Source organism: Podarcis tiliguerta (assembly GCF_965153285.1).
Source record: "Podarcis tiliguerta genome assembly, chromosome: 3".
Taxonomy (NCBI): Eukaryota; Metazoa; Chordata; class Lepidosauria; order Squamata; family Lacertidae; genus Podarcis; species Podarcis tiliguerta.
The window spans coordinates 79,062,886-79,085,095 of NC_139536.1; the positions used below are offsets into that span (position 1 = coordinate 79,062,886).

A 22,210-nucleotide genomic window follows, 5' to 3' on the forward strand; every position below is an offset into this window, starting at 1 on the left:
CATCATTTTGGGGGAGTACCAGTCTTTCTTTCAAAGCATCAGTGATACACCACTATCACCATGTGGTAATTGGGAGATGGTGGTGACAGTGGCCATGCTGCATTCCCTCAGACTGTCGAATATGTTCCTCCTTCCAGGTACTGTTTAGTAAAGCTGCAGAACAGAAAATAAGATACCAGGCGAAGGAGGAAAAAAACAACCAAAAAAGAGAAGCTGCAAAAATGCTTGAAAATACTATTGACTTGATAAATCAGGTAGGAATGTTGACAAAGAGCTAAAGTTTGCCTTTAAATTTCTTAATACTAAGAGTTTCAAAGATGTTACATGATGACACCTCTGTATTGAAAAAGAGAGCAAATTACCATTGGGAAACTAATAATCTGGGATGCATCTGCATCATGTAATTGGTAGGACCATTATTTCCTGATGGGAAAATGTCACCACAGGGTGAGATGTCTCCCTGGACCCTCCAGTCTACATGCTTGTGCTGGTGGGGTTGTCAACTGGGGATGGAAGAACCAGTTGACAAGGCATGCAAGTGGACTCAAGGTGGTCTGCTTTGATTGTTGCCCGTTATAATTTAGAGCAGAAGTGCTCACATATTCAGGTACCTCCTCTTTGAATTCTTGCTCAATCCCTAGTGACAGATTGAATCTGATGATAATGGGTTAGTTTTCTACCCTGTAAAATGACTCTGGGGCATGGAGACTTATTTTATAGTTCCCAAGATCCTGATAATGCGTTTGTATTTCCAAATCCCTTTGCTTTACACTGTGAGATTGTGGGGGGTGCTCCCTTACCCTGCTTTGAACATTGAGGTATTCTGGGGCAGAATAGTGGAAAGTACTGGGACAAGTCAAGGGCTTTAGGCATTGCCTTTGTCTAATTACATTGGTGGTGGTAGCTGCTTCCTGGTGCCAACACAAACACCCTTCAGGTAAACCTATGGCCTCTTCTTAAGCAGCTTCACCTACTATTGGCTTGTCTTTGTTTTTTATTATGTATTTTGTGTTCTCATTTTGTACTTTTATATAGTGAAACACTCAGTGATCTTCAGATGAAGAGAGTATACAAATTTAATAAATAATAATATTTTTTTAAGGATGTAGGCCATGTGGCAATTTTTAGGCTCATTGAGTGTGAGAATCCAGATTATTAAATGGAATCAAGGCTGCCTCTGCCATACTGGTTTTCTTTACTGGTTTTCTCTCCTTTCCTTTCCTATTTTATTTTTTGCTGTCTATGCCAGACGATTGGTGATGCTGTCTCAGACATGCTGGTGATTGAAGCCATCTTGGTGTTGAAGAATCTCACAGTACAACAGTGGGACACCATGTACACAGATCTTCCCAGCCGGCAACTCAAAGTGAAGGTTAGTGCATTGGGTTAGTTGCATTGGGTGACCAAAGGCTAAATTAACTAGTGTTTTTGCAATGAACCAAAACTTGCACAACGTGTTATCAACCTTGAAATTGGGGGTGTAATGTTGATCCTGCCTCTACACACCCTTTCTTAGTTATGTATTCACATAGAATTGAGTTTCATCACAGCAGACAGGAGCTATAAAACATTCCTGGTGGCTGGGATATTTCAGTGTGTGCATGTTAGTGCAGCTCTCACAAGAGGTCAATATCTGGGAGAGTGAGATAGAAACCTTGGCATAACCCAGCAGTTTCAGTGATTGACAAACACAAAATGTGATTTAGGTCTAGTTATGTATAAGTGGGAAGAGACAGTCATTGACAACCAAAAATTGAGAAATTTAGGTAGGGAATTGTGCAGGAGTGACAATATCTTATGGGCCTTGCAGAGCACTCAATACAAATCCGTATCAAAACTAGGTCTGTGTTCTCTCTCTCCTTACTGTTGCAAAATCTGCAGGTAAAATTAGAGCTATTAACAAGTCAGATTGTATCACTTCCTTTACGTGGACTTGTAGGTTGCTGACAGACGTGTAATTGACACTACGGATGCTGAAAGGCGAGCAGTTACACCCCCAGGGCTGCAGGAGAGAATTGATGAGCTCACCCAGAGGTTTAAATTGGCTCGAGCTTTCGTTCGCCCATCTGGAACAGAAGACATCGTCAGAGTCTATGCTGAAGCAGACACACAGGTCAGAACCAAAGAGATTCATATCCTTAATGCAGTGTGGTAGAGAAGAATTTTGAGTCCAGATAGTAGGTTCCCACCCACCACTATGCAAACTTTGTTTGCAAACACTAATTATTACATTTATACAGGCAAAGGTTAAGCAGTTAGCAGCTTGGGCACAATCTGACTTCAAGAGCATCTTCCCCTTTTGTACCTCCAATTTATCAACTAAGTGTCCTCCCTAGTCTTTTTGCTTAGGGGAGACATGGATATTCTTCTTCTTGTACACCCTCTTAGAGTTTCCGACATGGGGGGATAAAATAGTATGTAGAATGGGTCTTTTGTGTGTTCCTCTGTTCCTCATTCCGTCCTCTGCTTAAAAACAGTTGGAAGAAGCAAGAGGGAAGAGAGACAGAAAAGGACAGAAAGCTTTTGTCTCCTATGGTCTTCGAAGATGGGGAAAAAACCCAAAGGAGGACCATAGTAGTTTGTTTGGAAGAAATCTCTGCTTGCACTTCCTCTACCCCTCCTTTTTCTTACTTCTGAGGTTTCTGTGGCCCAAATTAAATACGATGTTGAATACATTTAATCTGCAGTTAACTCGCACATTCTTTAAAAAAGTGAGTCCCTCTTGGTTACTCTTAGCTGCACTCAGTGTCTTAGATAGGTACCTTAAAATTATAGCAGCCTCGGTTTCTGGGTACAGCTGTCCAAAGCATCCACACTATGAAGATATGACTGAGTGTTCACTTGGATTGCAATCTCTTCATGCTGCAATTATTCTTCTTTCCAGGAAAATGCAGATAAACTTGCACATGAAGTTAGCCTGGCTGTCTACCATATAGCTGGAGGAGTTGGAGAACAGCCCAAGGCTGTAGTATAATGAAGTACCATTCTTCAAGGTAAGTCATAAATCATACCTTCCTGCTTTTGCTTTACTAAATGAAATGCAAAATTAATTTATAATTAAAAGCAGTTCCTTTAGAAGTGAGTTAACTCCTCATTGTCATTTCTGTTAACTTTATTAGGTCACTGTAGTTCTTAAGTAATTTTTAAATCAAAGGTACTAAATTGAATTTTGACAACTATATTGTTGGACAAGCAAAGCTTTTCATTTTTCCATAGTTAGGCAGCATTCACCTGCCCCTTGCAAGAAAGCATGTGCGAATAAGTGTCCTCTTTGCCCCTGCTAGTAGTAGCGAGGGAAGGAATTTTTTTAAATTTAACATGCAAAAACTTTGAACCATATATTTAAGAGTAATGTAGTTGTTGCTCTATATAGAAGGGTCACTTAAATGAAAATGGGGAACAGGAAGTTGCCTGGCAGAAACAATGTTAATTGAGAGGAGTGAATGTTGGGAGCAGTGCGGAGTCACAGAACTGCTCTGATAGCTAGCACTTTTCCATGCTTTCAATTAGAAAAGTGGCTCCCTGTAAGATGCTGCATAGATATCTAGACAAAAAATAAGACACAGCTAGAAAAAATGTGCAACTTGTATTGGTAATTTTCTTAAAGACATACCTCAAGATGACAAAACAAATGTACATTTAATAGTAGGCACCATAATCGATATGAGCCAGCGATATTTCAACTTGATTCAGGCCACATCCAGAACTTATTTACATGTATTTAAATTAAATACACCCTGAAGTATACATTACATTACAAAGTATGAAAAAGGAAACTATACACACTGGAAGGATGGAGTGGTTTCATTTGAAGTTACATTACTTAAGATAAACATTTTACCATGTACACTTCATGTTTTTATGACACCTTCCAGAAAGTCCTTCTCAACCATTTCTTCAATTTTTTGTCTTGCTTTGCTGGAGAATGTCTTTTGAGTTTCCATTTTTATGTCCTTGGTAGGGAAAGAATTTGGGTAAAGCATGGGGCTCCCTGAATGACCAATGCTTCTGCTGGTGATTTTGCTGTTAAATACTTGGCTCAGGACGTTGAAGAAAGGCAGAAGCTGTTCAATGCTGCGAACAGCACAGATGGTCAGGAGCAAGCTGCCAGGTTCCCAGTTTAGTGTTTTCCCTGAGCTGTCCTCCTCTGGGTTTTTCTGTTAATACGTGGGGGAGGGGGGAAGAGAGGAGAGGAGAATTTCAAGACAAAGCAGTGCTGCAGGAGACTTCAAAAATTAGCACACTTACCATATTTTTCGCCCTATAGGACGCACTTTTTCCCCTCCAAAAATGAAGGGGAAATGTGTATGCGTCCTATGGGGCGAATGCAGGCTTTCGCTGGGTCCCGTTCTGGGGGCTGGGGGAGGGGGAAGCTCGTGCTTCCCCCGCCCCAGCCCCGTGCCGGGGGGGGGGAAATAATTTTTCCCCCTTTCTCCCCCCCCCCCCCCAATCTAGGTGCGGCCTATAGGGCGAAAAATACGGTACACTGTTCACTACTAGGCCTGGGTGATGTATCAATACATCGCCCAGAGTGCAATGTCAGTCACTGCACACCATGGACAGGCAGTTTCTTTAAACTTTTCTGCTGAAGGTGCATAGCTGCCCACACCCCTCAGCAGAGAAGTTTAAAGAAACTGCCTTTGCGCAGGGGGGACAGCAAGCTACCATATTTTTCGCTCTATAGGACGCACTTTTCCCCCTTCAAAAATGAAGGAGAAATGTGTGTGCGTCCTATGGAGCGAAGACGCCATAGCCCCACGACCCTCTCCCGGCTGGAGAGGTGACGCGCGGCTATAGAGGCTCCTGCCATAGCCGCGCGTCACCTTTCCAGCTGGGAGAGCGTGCGCGGGGCTAAAGAAGCACCCCACGACCCTCTCCCGGCTGGACCCTCTCCGCTGCGCCTTTCCGCTGCTCCCTGACCTGCTCTTTGGGGCTGGTGGTGGGCTTCCCCCTGCCAGCCCCAAAGAGCATGTCGAAAGGAACCTGAAGCCTGGAGAGCGAGAGGGGTCAGTGCACTCCGACCCCTCTCACGGCTTCCAAGGTAGCCGCCTGAACGCACCTTGAACGGCACCTTGTTTTAGAGCGGGAAAACAAGAGGGGGAAAGTTCTCCCCCTCTCTGCACAGCGTCTCCTGCCACTTCGCTGAAGGGGCGCTGGGCAGAGAGGGGGAGAATTTTTTTTTCTTGTTCTCCCCCCTCTAAAACAAGGTGCGTCCTATGGTGCGAAAAATACGATACCTCTTTCTCCTGGGAGGAGGAGACAGCCCTCCGCCCCACGCCAAGACGGTAGCTGCTGGAGGTGGTAGCTTCACCCTGTGCCTTGTGAGGCCAGGGCTCCGTGTACTGGAGGAGGTGGCAGCTTTGTCCACCTGGCCTTGACAGAGGCAGAAGCTGCGCATGGTGACGCTAATCCTCCCTGTGTGGCTGGCAGCTGTCTTCTTCCTCCCTGCCTCTGTTCTGACATGATACCAGCTAAGCTTTGCAATATTACGATGTTGCAAAGCAGGTATATCCCAGCCCTAGTCTACTAGGCCTGGGTGATGTATCAATAAATTGCCCTGGACCAGAGCATGACGGAGGTATATTGCAAGTAAAACCACCACTGCTGTCGAGTTCCTCTGGCCTGGATACCACAGGAAGAGGAACAAGCTGCATTGGCAAGTCATTGGAAACAATGCATCTTGTTCATCCCTCTGCCACCGATACAGGCAGGCAGCTTTTTTAAACTGCTCCACTGAGGGGCACGACTGCCAGAGTCCTCAACATGGTGTATAGAAGTGCATTGTCCAGGACTTTGTTTTGATCAAGAGGCTGAAGACGCTATGTGCACAGCTGACACAAGTTGGCTTGAAGGCTGAACCCCACCCCTGATAGGTGCTGTTGCCAATTTAACCTACCTAATGCCACACATGGTTTTAAACTCCTGTTGGATCAGAGCTTAAATGTGTGAGTGATGCATTGATATAAAATACGTAGTAATAATTTATTAAAAGAGAAATGAAATACCTTTGCTCTCTTTCGCAGCAGTTTTGCTAATCGTACTACGTATGGTTTGAATTCCCTTTGGTGTGTGCCTTGTCTTCGCACCTCCAACCCTGAATCATCAGAAGCTTCTGGAATAAAGGCCCAGCGATACCTGTTAAAGAAAAAGAGGACAAAGTCATCACATTCGGCAAGTTATCTTTGGCAAGAACACACCAGCCCTCCCTAGTTGAGTCAGTTTATATCCAGGCATGTCTATGTAGCCAAAATCTGCTAAGAAAAACCAATATCCATCGGAGTAAAATTAGATGCATAAAATGATAAAAAGCAATCTGTTTCACAGAAGCCACTTCTAAGAAGAAATATTTTGAAAGCATTGTTTGCTCTGTTCTGCCCACCCCTTTCTGATTTCTTTTTGTAAAAATTTCACCCCTGCCATACATATTGGGACACAGTCTTGGGCATCCTGACAGAAGCATTCTGTGAAACATGATAGCACATGGGCTGATGTTGGTTACTGGGGAGAGGGAGTAGGCCCCTAACCAAGTTGCTTCTCCTGAATTTCTGCCAACACTATATGGAGGGCATTCCTCTGATGGGGAGCTGTGCCACCTAAGACACATTTTCACTGCCATAACACAAGGTGAGGTGGCAGAAGGCCGTAAAAGCACCTGCCCTTGACAGTCCATAAAGAAATACTTGCCGCTCAAAGAGAAGCATCACCCTAAATATGAAGGTTTTCTCACAATGAAGTGTTTCTACGGCACACTTGGATTTGAACGAAATAAAGTGTACTTACATCTGAAACTGAGGAAGATTTTCAGAGGGCAATGCCAAGGCTAAATCCAGAAATTTACAAGCTGACAAATAAAGATTTAACCATCTCTGGCTGTTGTAGGATGTCGAGAATCCATTGCCTCCAGTGTATGTGGTTTCCAGGCCAGCAACAGATGGTCCTGAAGTTCTGCAATTCAAATGAATTTACTACAGGTTATTCTTAATCAGTTATGTCCACACTTCACAAATCATGCTCTTCTCTTAGCGTATATACTTTAAATGAACTGGAAGAATTCTCTATGAGGATAACTTTTATATTATCCTTCTGAAAATAATTTTAACAAGATAGCTGCAGCTAGTGGTTCTAAATTACACTTCTGCTTTGTTCATATAATTTAGAGTAAATAGTACTGATAAAGAAGCAAGACCAGAGTCTGATTTACTTTTACAATATAGGGTCCTGTGACTAATTTGATCTTCGTGAACTGATTGCTGTATTAAACATGAACTGGAATGGAAACAAAATGTGTACTGCTGCTTATTGGCACCGATTATGTTCCTGTTTTCATAGCAAGACTGGGGGGGGGGGGAACCTTCCAAATGAGTAATATAAAATAATTGGACTATCAGCCAGTATATTTCAACTATTATGCAAATAAGATGAGAGAAGAGAAATTGACATTACCTTGAGATATCTTCATCAGCTGTGAGTTCCTGTTCCATCAATAAAAATACTTGGACCTGAAGTTTGTTTTGTTTTATTTTTTAAAAAAACACAACACACCAAATTTAAAAAACAGTATTAACAAATGGACATTCCAATCATATTCCCCTTACACAATGACAGGGATGTGGTGGTGGTAGTATGCATGTGAACAAACACCTGATCTTCTCCACTCAATTATTGTCCTTCCAGGCCAATGATCAGGTGGGAAAGATCCATGCAGGTTGCTCAGAACATGTGTCTTCAGTATCCTTATGCATGACATAGCATGTAAGCTTGTACCCCAGCAATGATATACTCCCATCATCACTAATGGCTGGAAATCCTAGCAACATCTGAAGGGCACTGTGTTGGCTAACCTTGGGCTATAGAGATACTGAATTATTGGCTTATTTTTTTAGTATCGAAAAAAGCTTCCCCATGTTCCAAAGTCAGTTGCAACTCACCAATTCTGTGATCATGGTAGGCCAAAGCGAGGTAAGATGCTGTGGAGACATTCTCAAGAGCAGAACTCGGAAAAAGAGGAACACTTGGGAGTGAAGAGTGGGCACTTGCGGCAGGCGGAGACTTTCTACCAGCCTTTCTGAAACAGAAAAATCAACACAGATTTGGTAGCTCAAAAAACTGCCGCCCAGAAAAAACAACCGATTAATATTATGAGCTTTAGTTGATTTGCTTGATTGTATTTAGGAAAGCTACGCTAAACTCATGCGCACACAAACCTCGCCTCAATGTAGAATATTAGAGGTGCTGGGGGAAGGAGGGAGAGATGTACCAGTTTTCAAGTAAACAGTTCACTGTGTTTCTAAGAGACAATCATAACAGCCAATGGTATGATCCAGAGGTTAGAAGGATTTTTTTGTGTGTGCTTTGTTCTGCTGGCCCCAAATTATGTGCCAATACACAGAGCAGAAGATTAACTACGATTTAAATTGGGGGTGGGGAGTCCTTGGCCCTCCACATATTAATAAACTCCAACTCCCATGTGGCCCAGATAGCATGACTGGTTGGCATGCTCCGTCTTGAGAGACAATGGAAGTGTGCCTCCAGAGGTGAAGTCAAACCACCGCATTAGCAGCACTGAAGTGACCTCCCCGGGGCGCAAGCTAATGGTAAGGAATGATGGGAGTTGTAGTCCAACATCTGGAGGACTACAAGTTCCCCATGATTAAAGTGGAAACTGCGGGAGGTCATGTCATCCATAAAGCACTAATAATAGTTAAGCAAAGGACACTTGTATTAACTTTACCCCTCCAAGGGAAATAATAAAATTCTTATTCACCTTGTATATCTGGAAGGTATTTCTGGTATTGGTCCACTTCACTGCTAAAAATGGCAAAGGCCAGCCTCTTCAGAAGCATAGCACGCTGTTCCAGTTCTACATCCCGATTGGCAAACAGATTGAGCGAACTGCTCTGAGCTACAGCCACACGTGCTAAAGAAGGAATCATGCAGCAGAGAAGGTGCTTTTAGTGAAGACGAGTTCTTGGCTCAGAGATAGGAGTAGTTCAAAACAGGCACAGGACTCCAGGTTGGAAAAGGCTGATTTAAAGTATGTTATTAAAACCACTAGTCGAGTGCCGTAAGTCAGTGCCCAGATTGTATTCTGCACTTTAAACATATATGCCAGGTACCATATACACTACATGGATCCTATTTATGAGTTAACTGCAGTGTTTGTGTGCATATCTCATAAGAAGGCCCATCTAGTCCAGCATCCTGCTTCTCACAGTGGCCAGTGAGATGCCCAAGGCAGGACATGAGGGCCACAGCAGTCTCCCACTGCTCCCTATATTCATGAGAGCAAGGGAACTATTCGTAGGATAGACCTGGCACCACTCACACTTCAGCAGTCACTTCATTCAATAAGTCTTGGTGTTCAATACTCTAGAATTTTCTCTGAATATACTTTTTAAAAAGTGATTTTACATTCTTTTTTTTAAAAATGGGATGCAACGCATTCTGAGTTAAGACACACTCTTGTGGGCTACTTGGCAGGTGGATCTTGCATACAAACAACAAAGGAGCCCTAGGTCAAGGCAGAGAGAGCAAGGAAAAATTCAAGATATTAACGTAACGAACATTAAATTCACAAAACCAGAAAGAATATAAATTTACCAAAATTACTTCCAATGGAAAAGTCAATGAAAAAGTATCTATCATGCCTATGCTGTTTTTGCAAAAAAAACCCCAAGCTTTCTAGGCTTAGATGAGGTGTGATGTGGGCCATTTTATGCCAGGCACCCCCAACCTGTGGCTCTCCAGATGTTTTGGACTACAATTCCCATCATCCCCGGTCCTGTTAGCTAGGGATCATGGGAGTTGTGGGCCAAAGCATCTGGAGAACCGCAGGTTAGGGATGCCTGCATTATGCAAACATCAGAAGAATCAACCTTTACAACATGATAGCTAATATTATTAAAACAGATTCCAAACATGCAAGTGTCTGTGGATCTTGTACACAGAGTTAAAAGCCAGAACTCACTCATCAGATCTCTGAACGTGGTTTTGTCATGTGTCATCAAATTATCCATGATTGCTCTCCAACTAAAAAAGAATTTAAAATGATATTGTCATTGCAACTAAAAGCATGGCATTTTATTCTGGTTTAAATAAAAAGGGAAAGTGTCAGTTTGATGCCCCTTTCACAATTCTGCTCTGTACGTCAGAATACGATCCCGCAGTATATGAATGGTACAGATCCGTAAGAACCAAGCAGCTGCCTTTGTTGACAAAGGGAGTCTTGGGGTTAGGGGGTGGGGGGAGTATAAAGAAAAGAGACAAGAACTTGAGAAGAACGCTGCAGCATCAGGCAAAATGAAATCTAGGGCAACATCCTGTTTTCGCAGTGGCCAACCAGATGCCTAGGAAGTCCACAAGAACGGCACTCTCCCAAGCAATTGAACTGGTATTCTGAGACATACTGTCTCCAACAATGGTTGTAGAATATAGTCATTGGTAGCCCTTATCAAACTTGAGCCAAGGCTATTTGAGAAGCTCTTTCTGGAATCAGCAACCACACTATCCAAGCTATGGATAGATGTGCATGGAATCGAGTAGAGGCAGTGGACGTGCAGAACTCGGAGAAACAAGCTCTGCAAGAACTGGAGAGAAAATAGCAGAGGAACGAAGTTCAGCTGCATCTTATGCAGAAGGCATCAGGTTTCACCACTAGGATCTGCAGGTGGGGTTGGTGAAAGAGCTGCCTAAAACCCTGTTGTGATGTTGCTATATAATGTAGACCTTACAGCCAACAGAAGATTATACAAGAAAATGAGAGTATCTAGTCATCTGGAAAGTGCAGATTGCTAGAATTTTGTCAGTATGCTGTCTTAAGGCTGGGGAGCTGATGTGGTGCCTTCTAGACATTGCTGGCCTTAACTCCCATCATCTCTGAACATCAGCCATGCTGGCTGGAGCCAATGGGAGTTGGAGTCCCAAAACATCTGGAAGGCGCCATATTGACAACAACTGTCTTAGGTAAACAATTCTATTCCCTCCCCTCCCGGTACTAAAATCAAACAGGAGCAACAAAAAGCCTTACTGATTAACACAGGAAGCATCCATTTGAAAGAAACTGGAATCCATAAAGAGGTCAAAAGCTTCCTTTTTCCACGCTCTCCTCGTGTACTGATAGCCGCTCAGGCTGCTCAGCAGCTGAACACACGCTCGGTAGCTGGGCGCGTTATGGGCACTGGAACAAGGAAATAAATCCAATTGAAAAAGATTTCAAGTAAGAAAAACCCTGCACAAAAACAGTCAGAACGTATCACCTTTAAATCAATTTGAAATTATTTTTGCTTGGATCCCAACACCAGATCCTGGCCTGCAGCTGCCCACTGAATGCCCCATCCCCTTTAAATGCTCCTCCTGGATGTTAGTAAACCCTCCAGAGCAGACTTCAGCACTGTGCAAGGGGGTGCACCTAAAAGGAAAATTCATTATTAGAAAATCACCACCCTCCTCTGTGCACATGCATAATCACAACCATGATGGTACTATTGATGTGGTTAGTCAACAACTCCCATCAGCAATGTTGGCTGCTGGCCTTGTTGGTTGGGACTGATGGGAACTGGAAGTTGAACGACATCTGGAGGACTACACTTTCTTTGCCTCCATACTGGATGAAGCATTTAGAGCTTAATTTGTCAGAAACATGCCTTATTCATTCAAGCATCTCTGTGTCATCTGTAACCTGAGAAGTCCTCCTTCTTCAACAACTAGCCTGAAGCAAAGAGCTGGAAAAACCAAGGCATCTTACACCAGAAAGTTACACTACATAAAGAGCAAGCCTGGTAATGCAAATCTAGGTGGCTGAAGTGCGTTACACCTCTGGCGGAGAGGTCAGCAGAGTCTGTCAGCCACACAGATAAAATTCCTGCCATTGGTAAAATACACAGCACAGAATGTTTACACTGTGATAGGCTCAGTGTTTTTTTGTTTGGTGAAGCTTTTGACAGCAACTGACTTGAGTTACTATAATATCAAGGGCTAGTCCTGAACACTATCTGCAAAATACAGAGTTACTGTGCAAAAACAGAATTTAGGCTGCTGAAATGCAAAATGTCTCACAACGTCTCACAGATGCCAACAAGCAGGAAAGGTTGGAGACCACAGATTGCTACTTTTGCTGCTGAACTCTTTCAATAGTCAACATGAGTTCATACCAGTGCACTCAGAAGAGCAGTTGGGTAAGTGGCAAAAAAGACTACTAGGGGAGCAAGGATGCAATCATTGCCAGATAGGACCTTAATCTACTATGAAGGGAAGTGGGGCAGATGAATGGGATAGCAGGAAATATCTGGTGTGGGGGAGCACCAGCCTTGGAGTCCTTCCTGCAGAGTAGGGCCATATGTCACTGCAAGTATTAGTGCTTCTTACATATAACTGCTCATTTCAAGACTGCACAGAAGGACTACATTAAAACAACAGAATCTCAATAGGCAGAGATATAGATGAGCCTTTGGCCACATACACAGCCTTTTCACAAGAGCCAGCAAACAAACCAGAATGTATCTAGTTAACTAACATTGAAGCTGGTAAAATGCGGTCTTGACTCTGCTACCACTCAATGGATTTGTAACTGGCTGACTGACCGGACCCAAAGGGTGCTCATCAATGGTTCCTCTTCATCCTGGAGAAGAGTGACTAGTGGGGTGCCACAGGGTTCTGTCTTGGGGCCGGTCTTATTCAACATCTTTATCAACGACTTGGATGATGGACTCAAGGGCATCCTGATCAAATTTGCAGATGACACCAAACTGGGAGGGGTGGCTAACACCCCAGAGGACAGGATCACACTTCAAAATGACCTTGACAGATTAGAGAACTGGGCCAAAACAAACAAGATGAATTTTAACAGGGAGAAATGTAAAGTATTGCACTTGGGCAAAAAAAATGAGAGGCACAAATACAAGATGGGTGACACCTGGCTTGAGAGCAGTACATGTGAAAAGGATCTAGGAGTCTTGGTTGACCACAAACTTGACATGAGCCAACAGTGTGACGCGGCAGCTAAAAAAGCCAATGCAATTCTGGGCTGCATCAATAGGAGTATAGCATCTAGATCAAGGGAAGTTATAGTGCCACTGTATTCTGCTCTGGTCAGACCTCACCTGGAGTACTGTGTCCAGTTCTGGGCACCACAGTTCAAGAAGGACACTGACAAACTGGAACGTGTCCAGAGGAGGGCAACCAAAATGGTCAAAGGCCTGGAAACGATGCCTTATGAGGAACGGCTAAGGGAGCTGGGCATGTTTAGCCTGGAGAAGAGGAGGTTAAGGGGGGATATGATAGCCATGTTCAAATATATAAAAGGATGTCACATAGAGGAGGGAGAAAGGTTGTTTTCTGCTGCTCCAGAGAAGCGGACACGGAGCAATGGATCCAAACTACAAGAAAGAAGATTCCACCTAAACATTAGGAAGAACTTCCTGACAGTAAGAGCTGTTCGACAGTGGAATTTGCTGCCAAGGAGTGTGGTGGAGTCTCCTTCTTTGGAGGTCTTTAAGCAGAGGCTTGACAACCATATGTCAGGAGTGCTCTGATGGTGTTTCCTGCTTGGCAGGGGGTTGGACTCGATGGCCCTTGTGGTCTCTTCCAACTCTATGATTCTATGATTCTATGATTCTATGATTGATTATAGTTCCCTGTTTTGTTCAAGCCTGGAAACTATGGCAGGCAGACAGCTTTCGAACACGTCAGGATATTAAGCTATTAAGTTGGCTAAGTATCCTGGCTTGTTCTGAAGCAGTTAATCACCATTTCCTTGTTTGGGAAACTCATCCAGAGTACTTTATGGCAACTGTAATGGTAAGTTCACTGAAAGTGTACATCATAGTTAAAATAAGTTGTACATGTAATTGTAGAGGTACCTGTGATTGCGAAGATAAGGCACAACATAGTGCATTATATTTACAAGAAGTGGAATAACTCGCTCTTTTTCATCACTGTAGAAAACCATATCCAAAAGATGAGCCAAGACCTACAAGAGAAGAGAAATATTGAAAATGTCAATTTTCTGCCCTTACAAACCATATAAAACATATAAATACTGTTCTATATATCCTTTCAATGGATGACTGCCCAGTTTCCAGCTATATTCATTATTTTCAAAACGTCACAAAGAAAACACTATTTAACAAGTTCTCTTTGAAATATCACCTTATCAAAACTAAATGGTTGTTTTAAAAAATCCACAAATTCCTTAAGTATAGCACCAAAAATATAGATTATTTTTCTTCATTCTCTCAAAAGCAGATAAGAATTGTATACTGACAAATGTGCTGCATTAGCACTGATGCAAATCGGTCCCTAGCAAAGAAATCCTGTCCAAGACTGAGCACATGAACCTGGCAGTTTTACGACCAAATCAACTTCTGAGCGTAATGTGTGCTTTTTTGTGGGGGGGTGGGGAGCCAACAGCTATATTATCTTTCAGCACAATTTTGTTCCTGCTAAAAGGGAAAAAATATACCCCAAAGCACATGCATGGACAATTCCCTTCTCTACTATTTCCAGAGACATGGGCGTGGATGAAGATTTGCAAGGCAATCCTAACATGTCTTCTCAAAAGTAAGTTCTATTGAACTCAATGGTGCTTACTCCCAGGTAAGTGGGGTTAGGATTGCAATCTTAAGTCATGCTTATAGTAGGCCCATTAAGACCAACGGGGCTTAAATAAGCCACAACAAAATTCAGTCCCACTGATTTGAATGGTAGCTTTGTGCCAGCAAAAGCCCTTCTGTTAGCCTAAGGCGGCACGCCACTTTCACTAATCCCTCCTACGAACTGCAGCCATCTATGCTATATCCCATACTGCTCCAAAAGATCCCCGGAACCTAAGGAGAAGCTTTTGGGAAGCACCAGAGCCTGCCCTGGATAGGAGAGATCATTGAAAATCAGGTTCCTTGCCTTTCGCTAGTGCAGGTGTGAGGAACCTCAGGTCCAGGGGCCAGGTGTAGCCCACCAGGCTTCTCGCTGCTCAAAAATATGTGCTTTCTTGCACATCTGAATATTCACCAGCTACCGAAATTCCAGAAGTGCAAGTGTGGTGAAATAATGCTCTGTTCTTTTCTGTGTTAACTCTTATATTTATATGCAAACAAATTATCTTAAAGTCTACTAAAAAGGGGAAAGACTTACTTCTGACAGCAGCGTTAAGGCATGGACACTATAAACGGATGGAGTTATGCTTGAGGTTTCCAAAGCTGGAGACAACATATCTGAACATTTATTTTTTTTTGAGGGGGTGGGGAACAAAAAATGAAGACATGAATCCATGTGTCAATATCTGTCAAGCTGTTTTAAAAGAAGCCACAGGTCTTTAAATATGCAGTACATCAAACAAGTTAGCACTGGGATGCATGCTGAGAGATAAAATCCCACCAGTTTCCCTTTTCCCACCTGAAATTTGACTAAATATATCTGCATTCAACTATTGATATTTTTAATGCTGCAAAATCCTGTGATTTTAAGTAGAGCTAAAATCTCAACAAGTTCTCTTAATTATTTTCCATAAAATGGATGCTTGTGGTTCAATTAAAATAAAGAATCATCATAAAACCAAAGAGAAATACTGTTTAAATACGCTGTGTTCATATGCAACACAGACAGAGCAATCCAAACTCTGTCTGCCAAACATGCAAGTGAGATCCCAAGACGGTCTCAATGCCGTCATGCAATGGCATTGGGGGAATTTATCCTGCTCCCACCCTACCTTCCAATGTGACCACAAGCAGCAGGGCTGCAGATGCAGCTGTGGCCTCCACCGGAGGGCAGAATGGGAGATAAGGTATAATCCTAAACCATAAATAAGGGGCAAGGAACTTTAGCTCAGCAGGCGAAGATCCTTATCTGCACATGCCCTGCAGACCACATTGGACAGGTAGGTGGTACAGTCACCTGTCAGTCAGCTGGCATCATAATCTTTAAAATGCACCCCCCCAAATGGTTTCAATAAAAACTGCCTGGAAATGCCATTCCAAGTGATTTTTTTAAAGGGTGGTGACCATTATCCTGGTTGCTGGATTGGACAAACAGATTTAGGACACTGTTTCTTATCTAGCTAGGGATACACAGGTAGAGAGGTTTGCAGCCCTCAGCTAGATGTAAAATGAATTTAAATAGCAGGAGCCTTGCTCTACTGCAGCAGTGGGGCATGGACAAGACGCATGCCTCATTAGGCCCATCAGGCTGTTTTGGAGAAGCCAGGCTCACCTGTCCCTCAGATGATGGACAGATGGCTGTGGCTTGCACAAAACAGCCCTGTTACGGTTATGTTAGAATAAGGCCCTCAGGCCGAAAGTGTTTCCCCATCTCTGTTCTACTGTTATCATCAACAGAAGCAATTTTGGATACTGATTAAATACGCTGGGTGGAAGAAGGGAGGGGGCGGGGAATCACCTTCAACGTCAGACTCCAAATTGTTTCCATCAACCATTATCTTGGGGGATGGTTTAACCTCCAAATTGCGCCTTAGCCACGTAGTCTGTTCCAGGGATGAGCCAGCGATGGCTCCAATGGCATCCACTATTTTGTGGGTTACATCCTGAAAGAGGCAAGGGGAAGAAATGAAGGATGATGAAAAGAGTCTTGTGTATAAAGAGAAGTAGTAATTGCTTTTTCTTGCATGATCAATTTCTGCATGAGGGTGATGGAGAGCATGCCTAAGGCAGTGCCGCGGTGCAAGGGGTTGACCGGTGGTATTCAGAGTGCTCAGTGTTTATACAAAGGTCAATGGTGCAAGGATTAAAAGTGTCAGACCCGCCCCCTCGAGGAAACCTGTGCAATGGGCACATGCAAAAGGATCTTGATGCATTGATTGGGAGAATGAAAAGAGTGACAATGGGAGGGGCCTATCAGATGAGGATAAACAGCCAGCGTGGCAACAGGCAAGCGGGTATCAGATCAGCTCCCCATAAGTAGTGACTGGCCAAAGGTAATCCAGAAACAGCTGAGGTGGCCTCATTTGCTGGTTCACTTTAGACAGCAAAACACGGCACATCTAAGCAACAACACCATCAAATTCAAGGGTCACATGTTAAACATGGAACTCACAGCACACATTTCCTAGAAATTAAGTGTACAAAAATCTGACTGAAATCAGAGCATTTTTTTTACTAGTTGTCAGAGCTGGCTCCGGGTCCCAGCTCACCAAGGACCCACGCTAGCCGGTAGTACAGTATCAAAGTCTTTATTGAAGAATAGTCTCCATTTCCAAGTCTCAGCGTCCCAGCTCTACGTCTGGACTTTAGACCGGCGAAGCTCTGTCTGAGTCTCCGCCCCCTGTGCACCAGTTTAAGACTCTAATCTTACTCCACCTCTTCCTTCTCTCTCTCTTCCTCTGGGTCTTACTACTCCCCGGGGTCTCTTCCCTCCTGGACTCTTCTGACGCAGACGTTGACCCCTCTGACTCCTCCCCCTCTCTTCGGCGGGCTTTAGGACCTGGCTCCCTACCCGGGCTGCCCACCTTGCCGCCCTCCTGTACATTTGAACTTGGCGCGCGCGCGCGTTTAACTTTCCTGATGACCGTTTCCTCGCTCCCTGACGAGGGTGTGGCCACTCCTGCCTCACGTTCTCCCTCTGCCTGCGCGCTCCCTGATCCCGATGCCTTGGACTCCTCCCCCCTACTGCCCTCTGGGGGGGACGCTGGTCCGGATTTCCAGCTGCTACTCTCTGAGTCCCCTCTGGCCCCTTCTTCCCGAGGTGTCCCCCTGGGCACTCCCCTTGCCCTGACTATGGGGGCCCCTTTCTGTGAATCCTCCGAGTCACTGGAGAGACTCAGAGACCTCGGACTACTGTCGTAGCTGACATTTCCTTCGGACTCCTCCCCCTCGCTCTCCGTTTCCTCCCTCTCCTGTGACTCTGCTCCTGAACCCCTGACACTAGTTTAATAATTAAAGTGATCTCTTCTAAAGAATGTATCCCTTCTAAAGAATTGGGAAGCAACCCAGGTAAAACCCAGCTTCGGTGTACTACACAACAAAACATTACAATTACAAAGGTGCTTTTTTATTTTAAAAAAGCACATTTGTACTCAGAAGTAATCAAGGACATAAATTTCTTACCTGAAGATCTCGCTGGTCTTTCTTATTATCCAGATTTGGGTTTTTCATTATAAACTCATTTAAAACGCTTTAAAAAAAGAAGAAGTAAACTTTCATAAGAAGGCTTGAATAAAACAGATGGACCAAATATTTAAAACAAGGGGACAACAACTGCAGAAATGCAAAGATGCTCAAGACGATCTACATGCAAAGAAGGAGGAGCCTAATTTCCCATGTTGACTGCATCTCTCGTTACATTGGAGGCAACTCCAAAAGGTCACCCAATTTTGGGAAGAGGTTTCTCAGGGGCAAGTGGCGGGGCAGGTGAAGGGAGATTGCTTGAAGAGGAAAGGGAAGTCCTCTGGGAGATCCAGTTACTAAGCAGAAGATCCGGTTACTAAGCAGTTGGGATTTCACTCCGTGTATTTATCCAAATGATAAAACAAGTGACTGTTGATACTTTCTACAGCAATGCATACCAACGCGGTGGTCATCAATGCATTGAAACAAAATATGTGGAGTTATCACCTATTATACCAAATGCATCAAAACAACACGGGGGTTGCATGAGGTTATGGTGATATTATGGACGATGCAAGCTGACACAAGGGTTTAGGTCTGGGATAACAAAGTTTTGGATTACAGTGGTACCTCGGGTTACATATGCTTCAGGTTACATACGCTTCAGGTTACAGACTCTGCTAACCCAGAAATAGTACCTCGGGTTAAGAACTTTGCATCAGGATGAGAACAGAAATCGTGCTCCAGTGGCGCAGCGGCAGCAGGAGGACCTATTAGCTAAAGTGGTGCTTCAGGTTAAGAACAGTTTCAGGTTAAGAACGGATCTCCGGAACGAATTAAGTACTTAACCCGAGGTACCACTGTACAACAAAATGATATTTTTGCAGATTCATGCCACACATCAAAATGGGCAGTGGTGGTCCAAAATGGTGTAAGCTTGGTGTTTTTGAGCCATGTTTCATATTAATAATAATTTTAATCAAAAGACAAGACTAGGTTTGTTAATTCTGATCAGAGCACTCTTATGCCCACATGCTGTTTGATAAAGGTTGTCATCTTCTGGTTCGTAACACATTGTGCATTGGGCTCGCACCATTTTGGATTTCTTTCCCTGTTCTGATGTTGAGAGCGCTTTAAGTGCATGCTTATCTCTCACATTCAAATTCATGGGATCTGAAATGAATGAGGCCACAATAAATTACTGTGGTGCAGTCAAGACTTGCTCATTGTCACCTATGTAAAGCTGTGCTGATGGTTCTTTTTCAGAGCCAGTTACAGGGGTTGGGTTACACATGACATTTGCTGGATTTCAGCCTTGCTTGCGAAGGCCAAGCTACCTCTCCAAATGCGAAGTAGCAACATGTCCCCCAAATGCAAGAGATCATCTTCTCTCTTAAAATCATCATGGGTACTCCCTATCACTCATCAAGAATGTTTTAAGGTCTCTGAAAAATGATCTTGGCATTTCTCAGTAGGAAAAACTGATGGTGCTCATGCAGACAAAATAGCTCACCCAAGTATGAGAAACTGTCCCGGAGCTGGAAGGCCAAGTTGTATGGAATCCTTCAGAAGAAGCAATAATGAGGCCCAGCTGTCTACTACGTTGGACACTGGGATTCTGCAAGGAAAAAAAAAAGAGGGGGTCATATGGGTTTACAAAGGCCATTAGAGTACTTCTTCACGCTACAGCCTAGTATCAAACAAATGGGATAAACACTGAAAGCTAACACTGGTGTTTTCTCTCAGTGAACGACCCAACAGGTAAGATAAAAGAACTCTAGAGGAAATGGGACACCAGAAAATAATCCTGCAGATTTTCCAACTTGAGAAAGATGTTGATTTCCCAAAAGCTGGAAATAGGTTCCAGCTTCTCTTCTGACACTTTTAACCTTAAGATCTCAAAATCCGCTTTAAAAAACTGAATGGAACCACTGCACAAAGCATGCTGTCACACAGCAAACATCTCATCTGGTGACACAGGAGAAAAGAAAAGTACCCATAACCACTTACTGTCTTACCTCTGAATGTACGCAAAGAAAAACTGCAGCATGCAGACTTCCAATGAAAGGTGCTTCTAGAAAGATTTAGAAGCAAAGTATTAAAAGAGAACAGTTATTTTTTTTCCAAGGCCACCAAAGTGCATCAAAAGCCAGGAATCAAAATAATAAAGTAAACCTTGCTCAATTTAACGAACAGTGATTCCTTGACAGAGTGCTACATACAGTCTTTCTTAAGGTTTTCCCCTAAAGATATTTCCTTGGTTTCTAAGCTTAACTGGAGCTTGGAATGCCAGTTGTGGTAATCTTTGATAAGGAGAAGTAGGTGTGGAACTCAGCCCATTTCAGAAAAGTTACCATTGTTCCTGGCATTTGAGAACTGGGAAGGGGGTGCAGAATGGGGAAATCTAGAGCCACCAACTTTTTTACTGGATGCTGGAAATAATGTTCCTATCAAAGGGTTGCACCCAGCTATGTTATATTCCGAGTAAACCTGCCGCAATCAATGGGCTTAAGTAAGTCAACTCCATTTATCTTTTAAGTTCAGAACTGCCATCCATTTTCATTTCCAAAATTAAATGAGGTTGTGTCCACAACTATCTAGCATGAGCTATTACAGTAATCAAAGCAAACTGATTTAGTTACCCATAAAGCATCAGCAATCCAACACATTTCACCTGTTTTAATTGAATGCATTGGATATGTTTGTTTGTTTTACAGTCACAAACGCCAGCTCCCTCGGCCTGTAAAGCGAGATGAGCGCCGCAACCCGAGAGTCGTCTGCGGCTGGACTTAACTGTCAGGGGTCCTTTACCTTTAACATTTGTCAACACAGCATAGCTATCGTAACACCAACTTTTTTTGTTGAAAAATGCAAGCTTAAGTTATTTCCATACCTTGTCCTTGGCTATTGCTGGTGGTTGCTTCAAGACTTCTTTCACTGTTTGCATAACAGTCTCAGTTCTCATAACGCTGATAGAACGAACCAGCTCCACTAACAGAAGCTGTTCTTCACTAGCTGTAGGAATGACCTAAAAAGTATTATACATTGCCATTGAGTCCAGCACTGAAGTCCTGACAGTTTCAAAATTACATGGGTCGTATTGTGTGGCCCTGCACAATTTTCCATAGACTCCACCTCCATTTTGCATTTGCTCCACCCATCTCTGGCATGGAGTTCCCAAATAGTTAGCTACAAGAGAAAGTGGTGTTTAGGCTGAAAAAGATCTGACATCTGATCAATGAAACTTACTGGGCTGACTGACAGGCTCCCCACTTGCCTTCCCAGGGATACAAAGCACCTGGCCCCCAAGAATCTCAATCTGGACCTTAATACTTTAACCCATTTGAAAAGAAGATGGGAACTATTTTCAAATGGCTGCATTGCTTAACATACCTTAGTCCTTGAAGTGTTTTTGTGTTGCCTCCTTTCATTCCACACAAATGCAATAGCTGCCATAAAATGAACGCCGTGATTCATTGAGATAGGGCCCAGCAATTCAAGAATCTGCTGCCTCAGGTTCTGAAATTGAAAGATCATCCTCATTATCAAACTATGCACCCAGAGTATTTTGCTATTGTCCATTGACTGCAAAGATATGGAAATGTAACCTAGATAATTCCTTAAACTTAGTGGCTTTTTTTTAAAGTTTGCTTTTGTTCCTCAAACAAAACAATGTATAACATGACAAGTAACATTTAGTTAAGAGCACTAGTTGTATCTGTTTTACGGTAAAGCATGTTTTCTTCTTTACTCATGACTGGAATTCTCCCTTTTTGTTTACTGTGTGATCTTACACAGTCATTCCACTGGAGGCTGCGTGTGGCTGGTGGTTGCCAGATATGCTCCTTGTTTGTTAAGTATTAAAAAAAGTGAAATTACACTACTTGAAACATTTCTTTTGCCTGTTATAAACTGTTCCTGTCTTTCACAATCTGTGTCAGTTTTTCCATCAATTCAACTGTCCAGGTTTGTCGGTACCATTCAGAGAAATCGTTGTCACCTAAATCTATCTTCAAGCTATAGTCAAACATGCTGCTTAATTTAAGTAAGTTCTTTTTTTTTCTTTAAATCATTTTTATAAGTAAGTTCTTATTTGTAACACTTTGGATAACAATGGATAATAATACCATCCTGAGATCTAAGTTTAGCATCGGATCCAT

The 22,210-nt window shown here is 43.2% G+C and overlaps 2 protein-coding genes across 19 annotated transcripts in view; one reads left to right on the plus strand and one right to left on the minus strand.

Moving 5' to 3' along the window:
* The window catches only part of PGM3 (phosphoglucomutase 3), an 18,014-nt gene extending 10,510 nt beyond the window's left edge, over window positions 1–7,504 (plus strand). For 3 of the 6 annotated variants that reach the window (XM_083431181.1, XM_083431183.1, XM_083431178.1), the window contains exons 10-14: window positions 138–254; window positions 1,250–1,372; window positions 1,940–2,113; window positions 2,885–2,993; window positions 6,027–7,504. In XM_083431181.1, coding sequence (XP_083287307.1) covers window positions 138–254; window positions 1,250–1,372; window positions 1,940–2,113; window positions 2,885–2,974 — 504 coding nt within the window. In that variant the 3' untranslated portion in view covers window positions 2,975–2,993; window positions 6,027–7,504. Of the gene's footprint in view, window positions 1–137; window positions 255–1,249; window positions 1,373–1,939; window positions 2,114–2,884; window positions 2,994–3,961; window positions 4,088–6,023 lie in introns of those variants that run through there. The other 3 variants (XM_083431180.1, XM_083431182.1, XM_083431179.1) reach the window with 2 other exon arrangements.
* The window catches only part of DOP1A (DOP1 leucine zipper like protein A), a 127,814-nt gene continuing 109,171 nt past the window's right edge, over window positions 3,568–22,210 (minus strand). For all 13 annotated transcript variants that reach the window (XM_083431110.1, XM_083431114.1, XM_083431108.1 and 10 more), the window contains 16 exons: window positions 21,444–21,569; window positions 20,944–21,078; window positions 20,069–20,124; window positions 19,564–19,668; window positions 18,051–18,117; window positions 16,387–16,531; window positions 15,127–15,206; window positions 13,857–13,966; window positions 11,027–11,176; window positions 9,968–10,029; window positions 8,765–8,917; window positions 7,929–8,065; window positions 7,444–7,499; window positions 6,781–6,945; window positions 6,006–6,135; window positions 3,568–4,157 (listed from right to left, as the gene is read on the minus strand). In XM_083431110.1, coding sequence (XP_083287236.1) covers window positions 3,852–4,157; window positions 6,006–6,135; window positions 6,781–6,945; window positions 7,444–7,499; window positions 7,929–8,065; window positions 8,765–8,917; window positions 9,968–10,029; window positions 11,027–11,176; window positions 13,857–13,966; window positions 15,127–15,206; window positions 16,387–16,531; window positions 18,051–18,117; window positions 19,564–19,668; window positions 20,069–20,124; window positions 20,944–21,078; window positions 21,444–21,569 — 1,983 coding nt within the window. In that variant the 3' untranslated portion in view covers window positions 3,568–3,851. The remainder of the gene's footprint in view (window positions 4,158–6,005; window positions 6,136–6,780; window positions 6,946–7,443; window positions 7,500–7,928; window positions 8,066–8,764; window positions 8,918–9,967; window positions 10,030–11,026; window positions 11,177–13,856; window positions 13,967–15,126; window positions 15,207–16,386; window positions 16,532–18,050; window positions 18,118–19,563; window positions 19,669–20,068; window positions 20,125–20,943; window positions 21,079–21,443; window positions 21,570–22,210) is intronic.